The sequence below is a fragment of the Chiloscyllium plagiosum genome, unplaced genomic scaffold (assembly GCF_037043375.1).
Source record: "Chiloscyllium plagiosum isolate Xiang-an unplaced genomic scaffold, Cpla_swu_hap1 HiC_scaffold_1, whole genome shotgun sequence".
NCBI classification, from domain to species: domain Eukaryota; kingdom Metazoa; phylum Chordata; class Chondrichthyes; order Orectolobiformes; family Hemiscylliidae; genus Chiloscyllium; species Chiloscyllium plagiosum.
In genome coordinates this window covers 22586779-22606442 of record NW_028270139.1, presented here as the reverse complement: position 1 = coordinate 22606442, position 19664 = coordinate 22586779, and the positions used below count along the sequence as shown (strand labels likewise).

The 19664-nt window shown below is 43.6% G+C and overlaps 1 protein-coding gene across 2 annotated transcripts in view; it reads left to right on the top strand.

Moving 5' to 3' along the window:
- The window catches only part of LOC122553709 (uncharacterized), a 161105-nt gene that overhangs the window by 59905 nt on the left and 81536 nt on the right, over nt 1–19664 (top strand). For both annotated transcript variants that reach the window (XM_087980907.1, XM_087980858.1), the window contains exons 10-13: nt 3574–3638; nt 4929–5035; nt 18096–18204; nt 18421–18520. In XM_087980907.1, coding sequence (XP_087837033.1) covers nt 3574–3638; nt 4929–5035; nt 18096–18204; nt 18421–18520 — 381 coding nt within the window. The remainder of the gene's footprint in view (nt 1–3573; nt 3639–4928; nt 5036–18095; nt 18205–18420; nt 18521–19664) is intronic.

Sequence of the window (19664 nt, the reverse complement as noted above, 5' to 3'; positions counted from 1 at the left end):
ACGATAAGAGCTGCACGTTCCACTTTTCACCCGACCAGGTGAAGTTTATTTTGGGATCTGAACTACAACTGAACCCTCCGCTTCTTAATGAATGAGTTCATAGCATTTAAACTCTCGCTGAACTTGTACATGAACTTTTTTTATTTACATGCTGTCAAAATAATAAAGTGGGAAAAATGCAGAAGTTTTGTTTTAAAAATTGGTACTCAGATAGTGAAACAGAATGTGCTCTTATTTGGGAAACGATTGCTGTTTACTGTGAGCTATCACCAATGTAAACATTTGTTTAAGCAGTACTGTAAGCATTTAATATGCATTTAACACGATTCTGTTCTCTGAAATCAATGCAAAACTTGATATTTTTCTAACTGTAAACATCCACTTAGAATCATAGAGATGTACAGCATGGAAACAGACCCTTCGGTCCAACTCGTCCATGCCGACCAGTTATCCCTACCTAATGTAGTCCCACTTGCCAGCACTCGGCCCATATCCCTCTAAACCCTTCCTGTTCATATATCCATCCAGATGCCTTTTAAATGTTGAATTGTACTAGCCTCCATCACTTCATCCGGCAGCCCATTCCATACACTCTGTGTGAAAAGGTTGCCCTTAGGTCTCTTTTATATCTTTCCTGTCTCACCCTAAACCTGTGCCCTCTAATTCTAGACTCCACCACCCCAGGGAAAAGACTTTGTCTAGTTATCCAATCCATGCACCCCATGCTTTTATAAACATCTATAAGGTCACCTCTCAGCCTCTGATGTTCCAGAGTAAACAGCCCCAGCCTATTCACCCTCTCTCTACAACCCTGGCAACGTCGTTGTAAGTCTTTTCTGAACCCTTTCAAGTTTCACAACATCCTTCTGATAGTTAAAAATCACACAACACCAGGTTATAGTCCAACAGGTTTAATTGGAAGCACACTAGCTTTCGGAGCGACGTTCCTTCATCAGGTACTTCTGATAGGAATGAGACCAGAATTGCACGCAATATTCCAAAAGTGGCCCAACCAATATCCTGTAACATGACCTCCCGACTCCTGTACTCAATACTCTGACCAATAAAAGAAAACATACCAAATGTATGCTTTCCAACTGTCCTATTTACCTGTGACTCTACTTTTTAAGAGCTATGAACCTGCACTCCAAGGTCTCTTTGTTCAGCAACCCTCCCTAAGACCTTACTCCCTAAGTCCTGCTAAGATTTGCTTTCCCAAAATGCAGCATCTCACATTTATCAAACTTAAACTCCATCTGCCACTCCTCGGATCATTTGCCCATCTGATCAAAATCCCGTTGTAACCTGAGATAACCTTCTTCGCTGTCCACTACACCTCCAATTTTGGTGTCATCTGCAAACTTACTAACTATACCTCTTATGCTCTCATCCAAATCATTTGTATAAGTGATGAAAAATAGTGGACATAGCAAAATTCTGATACTTTAAGACAGTGATAGATCACTTGTGTTTGCATCTCCATGGTAAGATCTAAGAAGGGAAAATAATTCTGTATAACTTTCATATAATGAAAAAGTACTTTCAGGTGCCAATATGACTCCAAAGTTTGGCCCTTGTCTGATTCAAGGGAATTGTAAAAGTAAACATTGTGAAATTCTACCAGTGGAAATTTTTGCCCAGATTGACCTGACATTATTTGAATATGTCTTCAGTGGTGATTCAAACTATGCTTAAAAGTACCTATGGCCTTTTGGGTCGGTTGGTACATGATAAAGCTACCCAGAGCTAGAGGAGCAAGAACAGGGCATTTAGTTCCTCTGTTCTGTTCCACCATGTGAGGCAAAAGTCACTGATCTGTGATCTAACTCCATAAGTCAACCTTCGCTCATTTCCCTTAATATCTTGAAATAACAAAAATTAATTGATCTAATGTGAATTGCTTTTTGAGGAAATAAGTTCCGAACTTGTACCCCATCTCATGTTTAAAACTGTTCCTTAATTTCCTTCTTGAAAGGTTTGACTTTTTAAACAATGCCCTCTCAAGCTAGACTCTTCAACATGCACCCAACCCAATGGAACTGAGAAAGTCTTATTGATGAAATGTTACGTCACAGGGTAATTTAAACCAGCAACATAGAAGAGATTCACCCCACGCTGTAATCTGTGAAAATTTGAGAGGCAAAAAACCGTCCCTAAGTCGCTATTTACTGGACAAAAAAAATTTAAGGACTTTATTCTTTAAGTCTAACAGAGAATATTAACTCACAACAATTGACAACTCCTTTCTCTGAACTTATCTTTTACCTTCCCCTAGTGGGCGGCATGGTGGCACAGTGGTTAGCACTGTTGCCTCACAGAGCCAGAGACCCAGGTTCAATTCCTGCCTCAGGCGACTGACTGTGTGGAGTTTGCACGTTCTCCCCGTGTCTGCGTGGGTTTCCTCCGGGTGCTCCGGTTTCCTCCCACAGTCCAAAGATGTGCAGAGCCAGGTGAATTGGCCATGCTAAATTGCCCGTAGTGTTAGGTAAGGGGTAAATGTAGGGGTATGGGTGGGTTTCGCTTCGGCGGGTCAGTGTGGGCTTTTTGGGCCGAAGGGCCTGTTTCCACAGCGTAATGTAATCTAATCTAATACTAGTCTGATAAAAACCCTCGATTAAGATTGACAAAAAATTCAAATTTCAAAATCAGCCAGCTTTCGAATCTTCTCTTTGTGTCTTCTCTGTATATTTTCTCTCCAGGTCGGTGTTGATTTTTTTTTGCAAACTCCTTCCCCACACAGGTATCTCTGAGAGAGTTCTTACTAGCAGCCTACATCTGTTGGTCTTTTGGCAGTTCGCTTTGCCATTCTGGGTAACTGTTCAAAATGTCTGTTATTTATACCCCAAAACATCCAATCCTTGCATTGATTTTAATATTGTCAAAATACTAAGTTCAACTTGATTGCATATGGTATCTTGGGGCATAATTTAAACCAACTGACTGAATTGGAATTTGTTTTTGTCTCGTAACAACACAGGTATGGCTAGCTGTTTGATCAAATGATCTATTTTAAATTTTCCAGTACTCTGTGTGTTTCTCTAAGTCCTTGCTAGCTTTTCAACTCTCTTAAAGGTACAGTACCCCTTACACCTTCATAACAGAAATAAGCCTTACAGTTGTATTCTGAACACACTTAAAATATACAAATGCGAAACAGATTTCTGCATATTGTGCTTGTTCCCAAGCAATATAAACAAAATATTTAAGCTGTGTCTCCAGTTACTGATTTCAGACCAAGAAGGACAATATGATCATAACTTTAGGTACAGTAATGTTTCTTAGTTTCAAAATTAAATTGTGATTTTTTTTCTGCTAATGTAGATTTATTACTTGGCCTCATGATTTAAAGGAAATTTGGCATTTATTAAAAACATTCGTACTGATCATGTGAGGAAATTAATTTTTTTTCATTTATGAGTATCTTGTAAAACTTTGCTAAGTTCTATAGTACTTCTTCAGATGTGTAAACGTACGATAAAACATATTTTTATTTATATGACAAAGCCATTTCACATTGTTTTCCTGTGACGGTGTACCAAAACTAAAACAAACTGCTTTTACTGTTATTTGCAGATGTAGAAGGTGGAGCAGTACGGGTTCAGGGAGCAAGGGGATTGCCTCCATCTGACAATTACAAGGTGCTGTGCAAGTATTTAGCAAAATGTATGGCAGTTACAAGCATGATTAAGTCTATAATACAAGTATAGGGAGGTAATGGCCAACTGGTATTAGAGCTAGACTGTTAATACAGAGACTTGGACAATGTTCTGGGGGCAAGAATTCTATCCCACCATGGCAGATAGTGGGATTTGAATAAATGAAAAATCTGTAATTAAGGGTCCAATGAAGCCATTGTAGATTGTCAGAAAAGAGCATCTGGTTCACTAATGCCCTTAGTGGAGAGAAAGGGGTTTTCCTTACATGAGCTGGCCTGCATGTGACTACAGACTCACAGCAGTGTGGTTGCACCTTGACTATCGTTTTGGTAATTTCAGGATGGCCAAAAAATACTGGCTTAACCAGCGATGCCCACATCCTGTGAATGATTTTAAAAAAGAATAAATCAGGGAATTTTAAAAAAAGACATTATATCAGGATTGATTATGACCTGTGTGAGAATGATCTATGTGTTTTTGAAAAATAATGATGATGCATTTTGTGGAAAATGATAATGTTTGCAGAACAATGAAACATGTAGAAGGCAATCAGGCACTATGTAAAGGATGGTTACATGTAAAGTGTTGTGCTCAGAACAAACTGCACTACGCAATGACTTACGATTTTGGATAAATGTGACAACCAGTTTGTACACAGCAAGCCCCCACCAGTGGCATTAAGACTAATATCCAATTTATCTATTTTATGTGGTGCTGATTGAGTAAGGGATATTGGTCAGCCCACAATGATAAAGCTACGTTCTTCAAGTAGTAAGTGTTCGCCTATATACTGAATTGTGTTTGAAAAAAATATAAAATTTAATTTTTCTGATTGATCTCTTATTTTTAGTGATGGCCCTATATTTTTGCACTTTCTTCTTAACAGACTCAAATACGAGTAGATGTTATTTTTCCTGGTTTTGCTTTCTGAAAACCTTGTGTAACTTGTAATAATTCACTTACATCTTGATCATCTTTGCTTTCTTGTAAAGAGTCTGATTTTTCTTTCTCTCTTTTCATGAAAATGCCTCCTATCCCTGGTGTTATCTTAATGAGTTTCTTCCACATTTATCCACAGCCAGACCATGCCAATTTCTGTGCACTTGCATCTTGTATTATGTTCCATTGCTTTCCTTCCTCTTGATCATTCCTCACTCTATAATAGTTTGAATTTAAATGATTACAGCATGCTGCAATGACATTGTTTTTTTATTAACAACTGACATCAGAATTTGTTCTTTATATTTTTTTTTTGAATTACTTGGTATTTAGGTTTGTGCTACATATTTGGATGGGTACCGAGCCACAGCTGTCTGCCCAGTTGGAGGATCTCGAGCTGTAGAAAAGGGAAGAAGAACAGCAGAAAGTATTTTGAAGAGGTACGTTAAAAAAAATCAGATAAATCATAGGATCCCTACAGTGTGGAAGCAGGCAGTTTGGCCCAATGAGCCCACACTGCTTGAGGTGCATTTGTTTTAATGCAAGAAGTATACTAGGTAAGGCAGACAAACTTAGGGCTTGGATTAGTACCTGGGAGTATGATGTTATTGCTATTACTGAGACTTGGTTGGCAACTAAATATCCCAGGATATTGATGCTTCAGGCGGGATAGAAAGGGAGGTAAAAGGGGTGGACGAGTTGCATTACTGGTCAAAGAAGATATCATACCTGTACTGAAGGAGGGCACTGTGGAAGATATGAGTAGTGAGGTAATATGGGCAGAGCTCAGAAATAGGAAAGATATGATAACAATGTTGGGAATGTACTACAGGCCTCCCAATAGCAAGCAGGAGATAGAGGTATAAATACGTGGAGAGATCAGAGAAAGATGTAGGAGCAACAGGGTGGTGGTGATAGGAGATTTTAATTTTTCTAACATTAACTAGGATTCACCTAGTGTTAGATGTCAGCATGGAGCAGAATTTGTAAGGTGCATCCAGAAGGATTTTCTAGAGCAATATGTGAGTCGTGCAAATTGGGAAGGGGCCATACTAGATCTAGTGTTGGGCAATGAACCCGGCCAGGTTATTGAGCTTTCAGTAGGGGATTACTTTGGGAATAGTGATCACTGTTCCATAACTTTTAGAATACTCATGGACAAAGACGAGAGTGGTCCTAAAGGCAGAGTGTTAAATTGGGGGGAAGGCCAACTATACCAAAATTCGGCAGAAACTGGGCAATATAGATTGGGAGCACCTGTTTGAAGGGAAATCCACATTTGATATACAGGAGGCTTTTAAATAGAGTTCAGGAGAGGTATGTTCCTGTAAAAATGAGGAATAAAAATGGCGAGATTAGGGAACCATGAATGACAGGTGAAATTGTGAGACTAGGTAAGAGGAAAAAGGATGCATACATAAGGTCTAGGCGACTGAAGACAGACAAAGCTTTGGAAGAATATCAGGAATGTAGGACCAATCTGAAATGAGGAAATAAGAGGGCTGAAAAGGGTCATAAGTTATCCTTAGCAAGCAGGGTTAAGAAAAATCCCAAAGCCTTTTATTCGTATATAAGGAGCAAGAATGTAACTAGAGAAAGGGTTGGCCCACTCAAGGACAAAGGAGGAAAGGTATGTGTGGAGTCAGAAAAAATGGGTGAGATTTTAATGAGAACTTTATATTGGTATTCATCGAGGAGAGAGACTTGGTGCATGTTGAGGTTAGGGATAGATCTTTAATTACGGCACAATGGCTCAGTGATTAGCACTGCTGCCTCACAGCGTCAGGGATCCGGGTTCGATTCCCACCTTGAGCGACTGTTTGTATGAAGTTTGCTCATTCTCCCTGTGTCAGTGTGGGTTTCTCCAGGTGCTCCAATTTCTTCCCACAGCGTGCAGGTCAGGTGAATTGGCCATGCTAAATTGCCCATACTGTTAGGTACATTAGTCAGGGATAAATGTAGGGGAATGGGTCTGGGTGGGTTACTCTTCGGCGGTTCGGTGTGGACTTGTTGGGCCGGAGGGCCTGTTTCCATATTCTAGGGAATCTAATCTAATCTACTCAAGGTCAAGTCGGCATAAGAAGGGAAGAAGTGTGTATTCTAAAAGGCATTAAGGTAGACAAGACCCCAGGTCTGGATGGGATCTATCCCAGGTTATTGAAGGATGCGAGAAAGGAAATAGCTGGGGCTTTAACAGACATCTTTGCTGCATCCTTGAACACGGGGGAGGTCCCAGATGACTGGAGAATTGCTAATGTCCCCTTGTTTAAGAAGGGTAACAAGGATAATCCAGGTAAATACAGACCTGTGAGCCTGATGTCAGTGGTAGGTAAGCTACTGGAGGAGTTCCTGAGGGATAGGATATATACCATATGGAAGAAAATGGGCTTATCAGTAATAGGTAGCATGGTTTTGTGCAGGAAGGGTCATGTCTTACAAACCTAATAGAATTCTTTGAAGAGGTGACAAAGTTGATTGATGAGGGAAGGGATGTAGATGTCATATGCATGGACTTTAGTAAGGTGTTTGATAAGGTTCCCCATGGTAGGCTGACGAGGAAGGTAAAGTCGCATGGGTTTCAGGGTGTTCTCGTTAGATGGATAGAGAACTGGCTGGGCAACAGGAGACAGAGTAGTAGTGGAAGGGAGCTTCTCAAAATGGAGACCTGTGACCAGTGGTGACCCACAGGGATCAGTGTTGAGACCATTTTGTTTGTGATATACATAAATGATTTGGAGGAAGGTGTAGGTTGCCTCATTGCAGATGACACTAAGATTGGGGTAGTAGCAGATAGTAAAGGGGACTGTCAGAGAATACAGCAGAAGAAAGATAGATTGGAAAGTTGAACAGAGAAATGGCAGGTGGAGTTCAATCCGGACAAATGCGAGGTGATGAATTTTGGAAGATGCAATTCAAGAGCAAAATATACAATAAATGGAAAAGTCTTGGTGAAAATTGATGTACAGAGAGATCTGCGTGTTCAGATCCGTTGTTCCCTGAAGGTGGCAATGCAGATCAGTAGAGTGGTCAAGGCATACAGAATGCTTTCCTTCATCGGACAGAGTATTGAGTGCAAGAGTTGACAAGTCATGTTACAGTTGTATAAAAATTTAGTTCAGCCACATTTGGAATACTGTGTACAGTTCTGGTTGCCATATTACCAAAAGGATGTGGATGCTTGGAAAGGGTGCAGAGGAGGTTCATCAGGATGTTGCCTAGTATAGAGGGTGCTAGTTATGAGGGGATATTAAGTAGATTAGAATTATTTTCATTGGAAAGATGGCGGTTTGGGGGGGACCTGATTGAGGCCTACAAAATCATGAGAGGTGTAGACAGGGTGGATAGCAAGAAACCTTTTCCTAGAGTGGAGGACTCAATTACTGGGGGTCACAAGTTCAGAGTGAGAGGGGAAAAGTCTAGGGGAGATACGTGGAAAGTTCTTCACACAGAGGGTCGCGGGTACCTGAAATGTGTTACCAGCGGAGGTGATAGGGGCAGGAAGGATAGCATCATTTAAGTTATATCCAGACAGATGCATGAATGGGCAGGGAGCAGAGGGATACAGATACTTTGAAAATAGGATACAAGTTTAGATAGAGGATCTGGATCGGCTCAGGCTTCGAGGGTTGAAGGGCTTATTCCTGTGCTGTAAGGTTCTTTGTTCTTGCCCCTCTGAGGAACATCCCATCCAGACCCTTTCCCTCTACCATTTCCCTGTAACCCTGCATTTCCCATGGCTAATCCTTGTAGAGACCTGCAAAGGACCTCTACTGTTCTTCATCCACAGAAGAATCCATACACTAAACAAACATTTCTTCCTAGCCATATCGGAAATTAAAGACAGTAAGTACCAAAAACTTTCATGTACTTACCCCCACACTCTGGGTTCCTCAACTGTTCCAGAATCTTCCATCGGCCTCCGAAATCAGTCCGGCGCCATTAACCACGCGGCCGCTACAGCGCCCACGGCAACAGCCGCTACCGCGGACCATGACGTCACTTCCGCCCCCACCGACCTCGCAGACTCCGCGATCGCCGCCCAGACAACCGCCTCCATGATCACCAGGAAGACCATCGCCGACAGATTCGCGGCCTCCGCGGCTATCGGGAATAACACTGTTTCTGTCGTCGCCACAGCCACTTCCGCCCCCTGGGTTGCTGTCGCCGTAGCCACTTCCGCCCCAGTGACATCACTAACCTGCACGATCACAACGCCGCATGTGTCTCCGCCCCCACGCCGAACTCCGTCACCACGCTTAACCCCGCCCCCATGCCGATCTCCGTCAACACGCCTAACCCCGTCACCACGCCCAACTCCGTCACCACGCCCAACTCCGCCCCCACGCTGATCTCCATCCCCGCCCCCACGCCCAACCCCGTCCCCACTCCCAGCTCCAGCCCCACACCAGGTCCTAGCTCCCAACCCTGCCGTGTTTTCACCATCCCTCCAGAACTACCCCTCTCTGAGGATGAAAGATCAGTCCTCAGAAGAGGCCTCACCTTCATTCCCCTACGCTCTCGCATTAACGAGTTCAACACGCGGCATGACATCAAACAATTCTTCCGCCGCCTTCGCCTCCGTGCCTCCTTCTTCAACCAAGATTCTCGCCCACCCTCTGACGACCCCTTCTCATGCCTCCAACACACCCCATCCACCTGGACACCCCGTGCTGGCCTCTTACCTGTCCTCGGTTTCTTCAAAGCCAACTGCCGCTGCGACATTAACCGCCTCAACTTCTCCACCCCTCTCACCCATTCCAACCTCTCACCCTCAGAATGTGCAGCCCTCCACTCCCTCCGTTCCAACCCCAACCACACTATCAAACCGGCAGACAAGGGAGGCGCGGTAGTAGTTTGGCACACCGACATTTACACCACTGAGGCTAAATGCCAGCTCGCGAACACCTCCTCCTCCTGCCCCTTGACCATGACCCCACCTTCCACCACCAAACCATCATTTCCCAGACAATCCATAACCTCATCACCTCAGGGGATCTCCCATCCACCGCCTCCAACCTCATAGTCCCACAACCCCGCACCGCCCGTTTCTACCTCCTGCCCAAAATCCACTCACCTGACTGCCCCGGCCGACCCATTGTCTCAGCCTGCTCCTGCCCCACCGAACTCATCTCTGCATACCTCGACACAGTCCTGTTCCCCTTAGTCCAAGAACTCCCCACCTACGTTCGGGACACCACCCACGCCCTCCACCTCCTCCATGATTTTCGCTTCCCCAACGCCTTATCTTCATCATGGACATCCAGTCCCTGTACACCTCAAAGCCCTCTGCTTCTTCCTTTCCCGCCGTGCCAACCAGTACCCTTCAACTGACACCCTCCTTTGACTGACTGAACTGGTCCTCACCCTGAACAACTTCTCTTTCCAATCCTCCCACTTCCTCCAAACCAAAGGAGTAGCCACGCATGGGCCTCAGCTATGCCTGCCTCTTCGTCGGATATGTGGAACAGTCCATCTTCCGCAGCTACACTGGCACCATCCTCCACCTTTTCCTCCGCTACATCGATGATTGTATCGGCGCTGCCTCGTGCTCCCACAAGGAGGGTGAACAGTTCATCCACTTTACCAACACCTTCCACCCTGACCTCAAATTCACCTGGACCGTCTCAGACTCCTCCCTCCCCTTCCTTGACCTTTCCATTTCTATCTCGGGGGACCAAATCAACACGGACATTTACTACAAACCAACCGACTCCCACAGCCAAGTAGACTACACCTCCTCCCACCCTGCCCCCTGTAAAAACGCCATCCCATATTTCCAATTCCTTCGTCTCCGCCGCATCTGCTCCCAGGAGGACCAGTTCCAATACCGTACAACCCAGATGGCCTCCTTCTTCAAAGACCGCAATTTCCCCTCAGATGTGGACGACGATGCCCTCCACCGCATCTCCTCCACTTCCCGCTCCTCCGCCCTTGAGCCCCGCCCCTCCAATCGCCACCAGGACAGAATCCCTCTGGTCCTCACCTACCACCCAACCACCCACCGTCATTTCCGCCACCTCCAAATGGACCCCACCACCAGGATATATTTCCCTCCCCTCCCCTATCAGCGTTCCGAAAAGACCACTCCCTCATGACTCCCTCGTCAGGTCCACACCCCCCACCAACCCAACCTCCACTCCCGGCAACTTCCCCTGCAACTGCAAGAAATGCAAAACTTGCGCCCACACCTCCCCCCTTACTTCCCTCCAAGGCCCCAAGTGATACTTCCATATCTGCCACAAATTCACCTGCACCTCCACACATCATTTATTGCATCCGCTGCACCCGATGTGGCCTCCTCTATATTGGGGAGACAGGCCGCCTACTTGCAGAACGTTTCAGAGAACACCTCTGGTTCACCCGGACCAACCAATCCAACCACCCCGTGTCTCAACACTTCAACTCCCCCTCCCACTCCACCAAGGACATGCAGGTCCTTGGACTCCTCCATCGCCAGACCATAGCAACACGATGGTTGGAGGAAGAGCGCCTCATCTTCCGCCTAGTGACCCTCCAACCACAAGGGATGAACTCAGATTTCTCCAGTTTCCTCATTTCCCCTCCCCCCACCTTGTCTCAGTCAAATCCCTCGAACTCAGTACCGCCTTCCTAACCTGCAATCTTCTTCCTGACCTCTCCGTATCCCACCCCACTCTGGCATATCACTCTCACCTTGACCTCCTTCCACCTATCGCATTTCCAACGCCCCTCCCCCAAGTCCCTCCTCCCTACCTTTTATCTTAGCCTGCTGGACACACTTTCCTCATTCCTGAAGAAAGGCTTATGCCCGAAACGTCGATTCTCCTGTTCCTTGGATGCTGCCTGACCTGCTGCGCTTTTCCAGCAACACATTTTCAGCCATAGCTAATCCACCTAACCTACACATCCCTGGTCACTATGTGCAGTTTAGCATGGCCAATCCACCTAACCTAAACATTTTTGGACTGTGGGAGGAAACCAGATCACCGGGAGGAAACCAGATCACCCAGAGGAAACCGACACAGACACAGGCAGAACATACAAACTCCACACAGATAGTCACCCAAGGCTGGAATCAAACTCAGGTCCCTGGCGCTGTGAGGTAGCAGTGCTAAACTGTGAGCCACTATACTGTAGGAAATTATTTAACACATACAAACATGCAATATTCAGTGCAGAGAAGAGCTACTTAGCATCTTGTGTCTGCGCTAGAGTGAAGATGATATTTTGAAAGTTGCTCCCTTTCTAATGAATGGAAATGTGTTCTTTTGGAAAATTAAATTTTCTACATTGTACATATTTTTCAAAACTTTTTTCTTATCATCTTCACTGCAGAAATTAGCTATTGTGCTCCAAATATGTTTTGTAATCTACACTGGTATTGGTCTTTGCATTGTAAGATTAACAGAAGAGCTGAATTCCAAAGGTGAGGCGAGAGTTACAGCCCTTGAAATTAAGGCTGCATTTGACCGATTGTGGCATCAAGGACCCCTAGAAAAATTGAAATCAATGTAAATCTGGGTGAAACTCTCTACTAGTTAGAGTCAAAACAGTCACAGAGGAAGATGGTTTTTGTTGTTGGAGGACTGTCATCTCGGCTCCAAGACACCCCTACTGCATTCCTCAGGATCGTGTTCTGAGCCACACCATCCTCAGTTGCTATATCAATAAGCAACCCTCCTTAGCAACGTCAGAAGTAGGGTTATTCAGTATTTTTGCTCTTAACAAAATAAAGCAGTCCATTTCCAAATGCATCAAGACCTGGACAGTATGTAGGTTTGGGCTGATAAATGGCAAATAATACCCATGCCACAAATGTGCAAGGCAGTTACTTCATTTTGCAAGAGAGAAGGACTTTCATGGACTTGCAATCACTGAATTCATGACTAACAATAATCTGAGGTTATTATTGACTAGAAACTGAACTGGACTAGCCATATGAACAATGTGGCTGCAAGTGAATAATTGATCACCTGACTCCCCAAAGCTTGTCCAGCATCCACAACAGAAGTTGGAAATGTGATAGAACACTCCTCACTTGCCTGGATGAATACAACGCTAACAGTATCCAAGAAGCTTGAAACCACCCTGAGCAAAGTAGCTCACTTGATTGACAAACATTCATCTACAAACATTCACTCTCTCCACCACCAATGCTGAGTCACAGCATTGTATATCATCTACAAGATGCACTACAAAAATTCATGAAGACTCCTTAGACAGCACCTTCCAAATCCATGACGATTTCCATTTAGAAGGACAAGTGCAGCAAATGCATAGGAATGCCACCACCTGCAAGTTTCCCTCCAAGCCCCTCGTCATTGTTGCTTGGTCAAAATCCAGGAACTCTGTCCCTAACGGCATTGTGGTTATACCTAGACTAAATGATGTGGAGGTGTCAGTTTTGGATTGGGGTGGACAAAGTCAGAAGTCACATGTCACCAGGTTATAGTCCAAAAGATTTATTTGAAATCGCAAGCTTTCGGAGTGCAGGGGTCCAAGAATGCACTTCATCACCATCTTTTCAAGGGTAATTAGGGAAGGCTGATAAATTCTAGTTCAGCCAGAAATAAATAAAAGTCTTAGGACAACAAATTAAATTGGTGCCTCCAGTTTCTTCAAATGAGCTTTGTTATTGAACTTCTTTTATTTTAGTCTGAATACTTCCTCCATTAAACTGCAATAGTGTTTCTAAGTAATGTGACAGAGCAGCATGTTGAAGTAAGATTGATCTGTGCACAGATAGATTATAAGTATTTAACCTATATTTCCGTTCTGAATGGGCAGGGGTGATGGGACAGTTTTTCTGAAACACAATATTTCATGAGCAGATCACTACAAAGTGTGAATCAAGAGGAAAGACAGTCACATTCAACATACTTTTGTGCATCTGGCTGCAGGGAATGACAGGAGTCAGTTGGTTTGTGATGTTGGGTGACACCAACAGCGCTGCTTCATTTCCTGTACTGGTGAGATCACCATGAAGGTCCCACCTTCTCAACCTCGCCGCTGGTCTAATGTGTTGTGACCCTCAGGTTAAACTCACCAACAGCCATCTCTCTCTAATGAGAGAGCAGCCTATGTTCTTTACCTTAGCTTTACAGCAAATAGCATTGTTGGCAGACTGCAGTTTCTTCTTTTGCATCTGATCAATGCTAGCTTTAGTGGAATGATCCGCGGTTTCTCTTTCCTGTGAAGGGAGGACTTTTAAAAAGTATTTGTGACCTGTGGCTGTCACTGGCAAGGCCAGTGTTTATTGTTCGTCCCTAAAAGTCATTGAGATTGCAGTGGTGATTGTGGTTATGTGATTATGAATGAACTGTTGCCATCCATATGATGTAGGTATGCCTACAGTTCTGTTATGAAAAGAGTTCCAGAATTTTGAATCAACAAAAAAGAATGGCTTGGGAACCAGAGCAGTAGGTTAGCAAGTGAAATGACTCAGGAGGAGTTATAGGCTAAGGCCAGTAAGGCTAACAGGAAGACCAGGCAGGGAGAGGTGACTGAACGCCGTGGCACTAGCAGTCTGATATGCATTCATTTGAATGCAGGCAGTATGACCAGTCAGGCAGATGAGCCTCAAATTTGAATTACTAATAGATGCCTTAGACAGCGAAGAAGATTACCTCAGAATATAGTGGGATCTTGATCAGATGGCCCAATGGGCCAAGGAGTGGCAGATGGAGTTTAATTTACAGATTAGATTACATTACAGTGTGGAAACAGGCCCTTCGGCCCAACAAGTCCACACCGACCCGCCGAAGCGCAACCCACCTATACCCCTACATTTACCCCTTACTTAACACTACGGGCAATTTAGCATGGCCAATTCACCTGACCTGCACATTTTTGGACTGTGGGTGGAAACCGGAGCACCCGGAGGAAACCCACACAGACACGGGGAGAACGTGCAAACTCCACACAGTCTGTCGCCTGAGGCGGGAATTGAACCCGGGTCTCTGGCGCTGTGAGGCAGCAGTGCTAACCACTGTGCCACTGTGCCGCCCTGCATTTTGGAAATCTGCATTTTGGAAAGGCAAATCAGCGCAGGACTTACACACTTAATTTTAAGGTCCTTGGAAGTGATGCTGAACAAAGAAACCTTTGAGTGCAGGTTCATAGTTCCTTGAAAGAGGAGTACAGGTAGATAGGATAGTGAAGAAGGTGTTTAGTATGTTTTCCTTTATTGGTCATTGCATGGAATATAGGAGTTGAGAGATAATGTTGCAGCTGTACAAGACATTGGTTAGGCCACTTCTGGAATATTGGGTACAATCCTGGTCTGGCTCCTATCGGAAGGATGTTGTTAAACTTGAAAGGGTGCCGAAAAGATTTACAAAGATATTGCCAGGGTTGGAGGGTTTGAGCTATAGGGAGAGCCTGAATAGGTTGGAGCTGTTTTTCCTGGAGCGTCAGAGGCTGAGGGGTGCCCTGATAGGGGTTTAAAAAATCATTAGGGGTGTGGATAGGTCATTTCCCTGGGGTAGGGAAGTCCAGAACTAGGTTTAGAGTGAGGGGAGAAAAATTTACAAGAGACCTAAGGGACAACTGTTTCGTGCAAAGAATGGTATGTGTGTGGAATGAGCTCCCAGAGGAAGTGGTGGAGGCTGATACAATTACAACATTTAAAAGGCATCTGGATGGGTTTATGAAGAGGAAGGGTTTAGAGGATATGGACCAAGTGCTGGCAAATGGGAATAGATTAGGTTAGGATATCTGGTCAACTGGGACAGGTTGGACCAAAGGATCTGTTTCTGTGCTGTACATCTCTATGACTATGACTCTATATACCTGTCAGGTTGTAGCTACTGCAGAGACTTAGTGGAGAAAGGGCCAACACTAACACTAATGTTCTGGGATTTAAATGTGTTCACGTGTCAAAGAGGTTGGTGGGGGGGGGGGGATGTTGTGTTAGTGATAAGAACAAATATCACGGCTTCTCTGAGGGAAGTCATCTTGGAGGGTTCATCCAATGAGGCTGTATGGGTACAGTCACTCTGAGGGGATTGTACCACAGCCCTCCCAACAGCCAACAGGAGATAGAGGAATAGATAGGTGGACAGATTATGGAAAAATGTAAAAATAATAAGGTCGTTATGGTGGGTGATTTTAACTTCCCCTGTATTGGCTGGGACTCCCTTAGTGCCAGGAGCTTGAGTGGGGAGGAATTTGTTAGGTGTATCCAGAGAAAAGGTAAATCAAATTTAATCCTGACAAATGTGAGGTGATGTCTTTGGAGGATTTCATGCAGGAGGGAAGTATACAGTAAATGGCAGAAGCATTACTATACAGAGGGATTGGGTGTACAGGTCCGCAGTTGCCTGAAAATGGCAATATAAATGGATAAGGTGGTCAAAAAAAGCATATGGCATGCTTGCCTTCCTCAGTTGGGGCTGAAAATGTGTTGCTGGAAAAGAGCAACAGGTCAGGCAGCATCCAAGGAGCAGGAGAATCGACGTTTCGGGCCTGAGCCCTTCTTCGGGCTCATGCTTGAAATGTCGATTCTCCTGTTCCTTGGATGCTGCCTGACCTGCTGCGCTTTTCCAGCAACACGTTTTCAGGTCTGATCTCCAGCATCTGCAGTCCTCACTTTTTCCTCAGTTGGGGCATACTGTATAAAAACTGGCAAGTCATGTGGAGCCGTATAGAACTTTAGTTGGACCACATTTGGAATATTGTGTATTGTTCTGGTCACCATCCGACCAGAAGGATGTGGAGACTTTGGAGATGGTACAGAAAAGGTTTACCATGATGTTGACTGGTTTGGAGGGTATTTGCTATGAAGAGTGTTGGTTTGTTTTCATTTGAATGTTTTGAGGCTGAGGGGCAACCTCATAGAAAGTTTAGAAAATTATGAGTAGCCTGGATTGTTGGATTATTTATCTCATGGTAAAACTGTCAACTACTCAAGGGTATACATAATTTGATATATAAGGTGGAAAGTTTAAAGGAGGTGTGAGAGGTAAGTTTTTCACACATTGGGTGCGAAGTGTGCTGTCAGAAGAGGTCTTAGAACCAGATCTAGCAGTTTTCCAGCAATTGTTTGTGATGGAACTAGATGCAGTAACAATGTTTAAGAGTTGTATTGACAGATACATGAATAGGCAGGGATTGGAGGGATATGAACCATATAGAGCCAAAAGGTTTGTAGTTTAGAAAGGCATCAGTGTTGAAACAGATTTAGTTGGCCAAAGGGCCTATTCCTGTGCTGTACTATTCTTTGTTCTTTGAATAACAGCGATCCAGTTCCAAGTCAGAAATCTGTGAGATCATGGGGTGAGTTTGTTCTGTTTCTATGTGCTTGGTATCCTGACCATTGAGGTCAGGTGTTTGACGGGTGCTGTCAAAGAAACGTTTGTGTCTTGATTGACTGCACCTTATTGATGCTGTACACACTTCATGCTTTTTGGGTCAGTAGTGGAGGAAATGAATTAGTTTAATGAATTGCATTTAAATTCTCTGACTCTTGATGGAACTTAAATTTGGGTCTCCAGAGAGCTGGTCCATACCTCTGAGTTACTAGACAATAACATAATCACTGCGTGGGTAGTTTTTGAGGGAAGTGCAGTTTAAAAATCTAAAGCAAATAAACTAAGTGGTGCCAAAAATAAATACTGTTGAGAAAAAATTGAGATGTAAGGGATGAAACCCATAAACATATCAAAGGAGATAATGGCATAATGGTGATGTCACTGGACTCGCAAGCCAGAGGCCAAGGCAAATGCTTTGGTGACTAATAGTGACAGTAAAATTATCGTTGATTGTTGTAAAAACTCATCTGGTTTACTAATGACCTTTAGGATAGAAATTCTGCTCTCCTTATTTGGTATTATCTGCCATGGGTCAGGAGTCACATATGCTTAACTCTTAATTTCCCTCAGAATTGTTCTCTGGGCAGCACAGTGGCACAGTGGTTAGCACTGCTGCCTCACAGCGCCAGAGACCCAGGTTCAATTCCCACCTCAGGCAACTGTCTGTGTGGAGTTCGCACATTCTCCGTGTGGCTGCATGGGTTTCCTCCCACAGTCCAAAGATGTGCAGTTCAGGTGAGTTGGCCATTCTAAATTGCCCACAGTGTTAGGTGCATTAGTCAGAGGGAAATGGATCTGGGTGAGTTACTCTTCGGAGGGTTGGTGTGGACTTGTTGGGCCAAAGGGCCTGTTTCCACACTGTAGGGAATCTTAAAAACAATGTCCTAATAAGACACTTAATTCAATGGTAATTTAGCATGGAAAACAAATTCTGCTGGAGAGGTCCCGAGATAAAATTAAAAAACACAAAAAAAAATTGAACTTGAAATCAGATCAGCCTTATTGCATCAGAGGATTAATTTACTTCTATCACAATGCACTGTGCTTTCCTCATTACCAGCTTTTGCCATTCCCATTTTCTGAGAGACGGAAGTTACTCCATTGGAAAATGAAATTCTGCTAACTAGTAGTGATACGTATATGTTGTAAAATTTGGTAAATTGTTTGTGATTTTAAAGCAGTCTTTCTCTTTATTTGTTGACTCTTGCAGGGTGCGACGCATGTTCAAACAGATGGGTCTGGATGACTTCAAATCAATTAATGTTCAGATTTTGGGATCTGAAGAAACCTATGGCAAGCATGCTGTAAAGAAGACAGATGTATGTGAAGTTATTTTCTAAATCATAAATAGGTGTAGTGATCAATGTTTCAAACTTTTTTCAGTTATTCAGCTGTATCATCTTCGCAATTTGAGTTTTAAAGTGATTAGATATGCAAACATTCATGCAATGGAAAGTGACAATTCCTTAAGCTTCTCTCTGTTTATTGTGGATGTTTACTGGTTAATGTGGAAATGCTATGGTTTGGTTCTACAGAGTCCTCGTGAAACTGTTATCTGGCTGGCTGTTCATCACATGCAGAAGAAAGCCCTAGAAATCTTTTCCCGTGAAGTTGCACCAGCTGGTACTGGAATGGGTAAGTGGGCATTGCTTCTTTGTATATTTGCTTGCAAAAAAATTAACCAATATAGATTTATTTTGAACTGCCCATAAATGCTATTTTAGAAATTTAAACAATTCAAACAGATTATGAATTGATGCGGGAATTTCACTAAATGTTTTGAGAAATTTTCATTCATATTAAGTTTTCAGACAGACAAACAAGAAAAACTTGTTTTGTGCAATTATGGTACTGGCATTCATTTTTAAAATCGCATCCACAGGATCAGATATGGCAATATAATTTCACGTGTTAATAGTAGAATGAACCCTGCACCAGGAATGAGGCCAATATTGATTAACACGGCACAACTAAACATGTAGGCAGGAGGTCTTTCCTATGCTGTCAAAGCACAGTTTGCCATTATGTTTTTTTTTCCCTCTGTACGGCTGGAGTGGGTTGTCATTTTAATTCCCTCCATTTGTGAATAAGTATTTGTTGTGGGTTTGAGGGAGGAAACTAGCAAGGGAATCCACAATGCTTCATGTTTTCCCAGTGCTTTGATTGGTATGCCTCACAGATGTACTTAATCTGCAAGTTTGTAATGAGAAGTGTCCGGTTACAGTATTGTAATATTTTAAATGTTTCCATTCGTCTATATGTAACTGTCAACATAGCAACCACTGTTAGAGCTTAGGTTTAGACTATGGCCACTTGGCTGATATACTCGAAGGCAACTAGTATTTACGAAACTGCATCCCACCAAGGTTTCGCTGCTTTGAGAAGAATGAAAATGGAAAAAGTTGGCAAGAGGAAAAGGGCTTGGCGGATGTATGAATATTTCTTCAGTTTTCTGAGATAAGAACAGTTTTGTTTAGAAATGCATATCTCCCTTGGTTGTGCTGACACTGTCTGCAGTGATACAATCATCATTTTACACAGTAGCTTGCATCATCTTTGTGACTGATGTGCTTGCCTTTATTAGTCAGTGCATTGAGTATACAAATTGGCATGTCATGTTGCGGCTGTACAGGACATTGGTTAGGCCACTTTCGGAAGACTGTGTTCAGTTCTGGTGTCCCTCCTATAGGAAAAATGTTGTTAAACTTGAAAGGGTTCCAAAAAGATTTACAAGGCTCTTGCCTGGGTTGGAGGGTTTGAACTACAGAGTGAGGTTGAA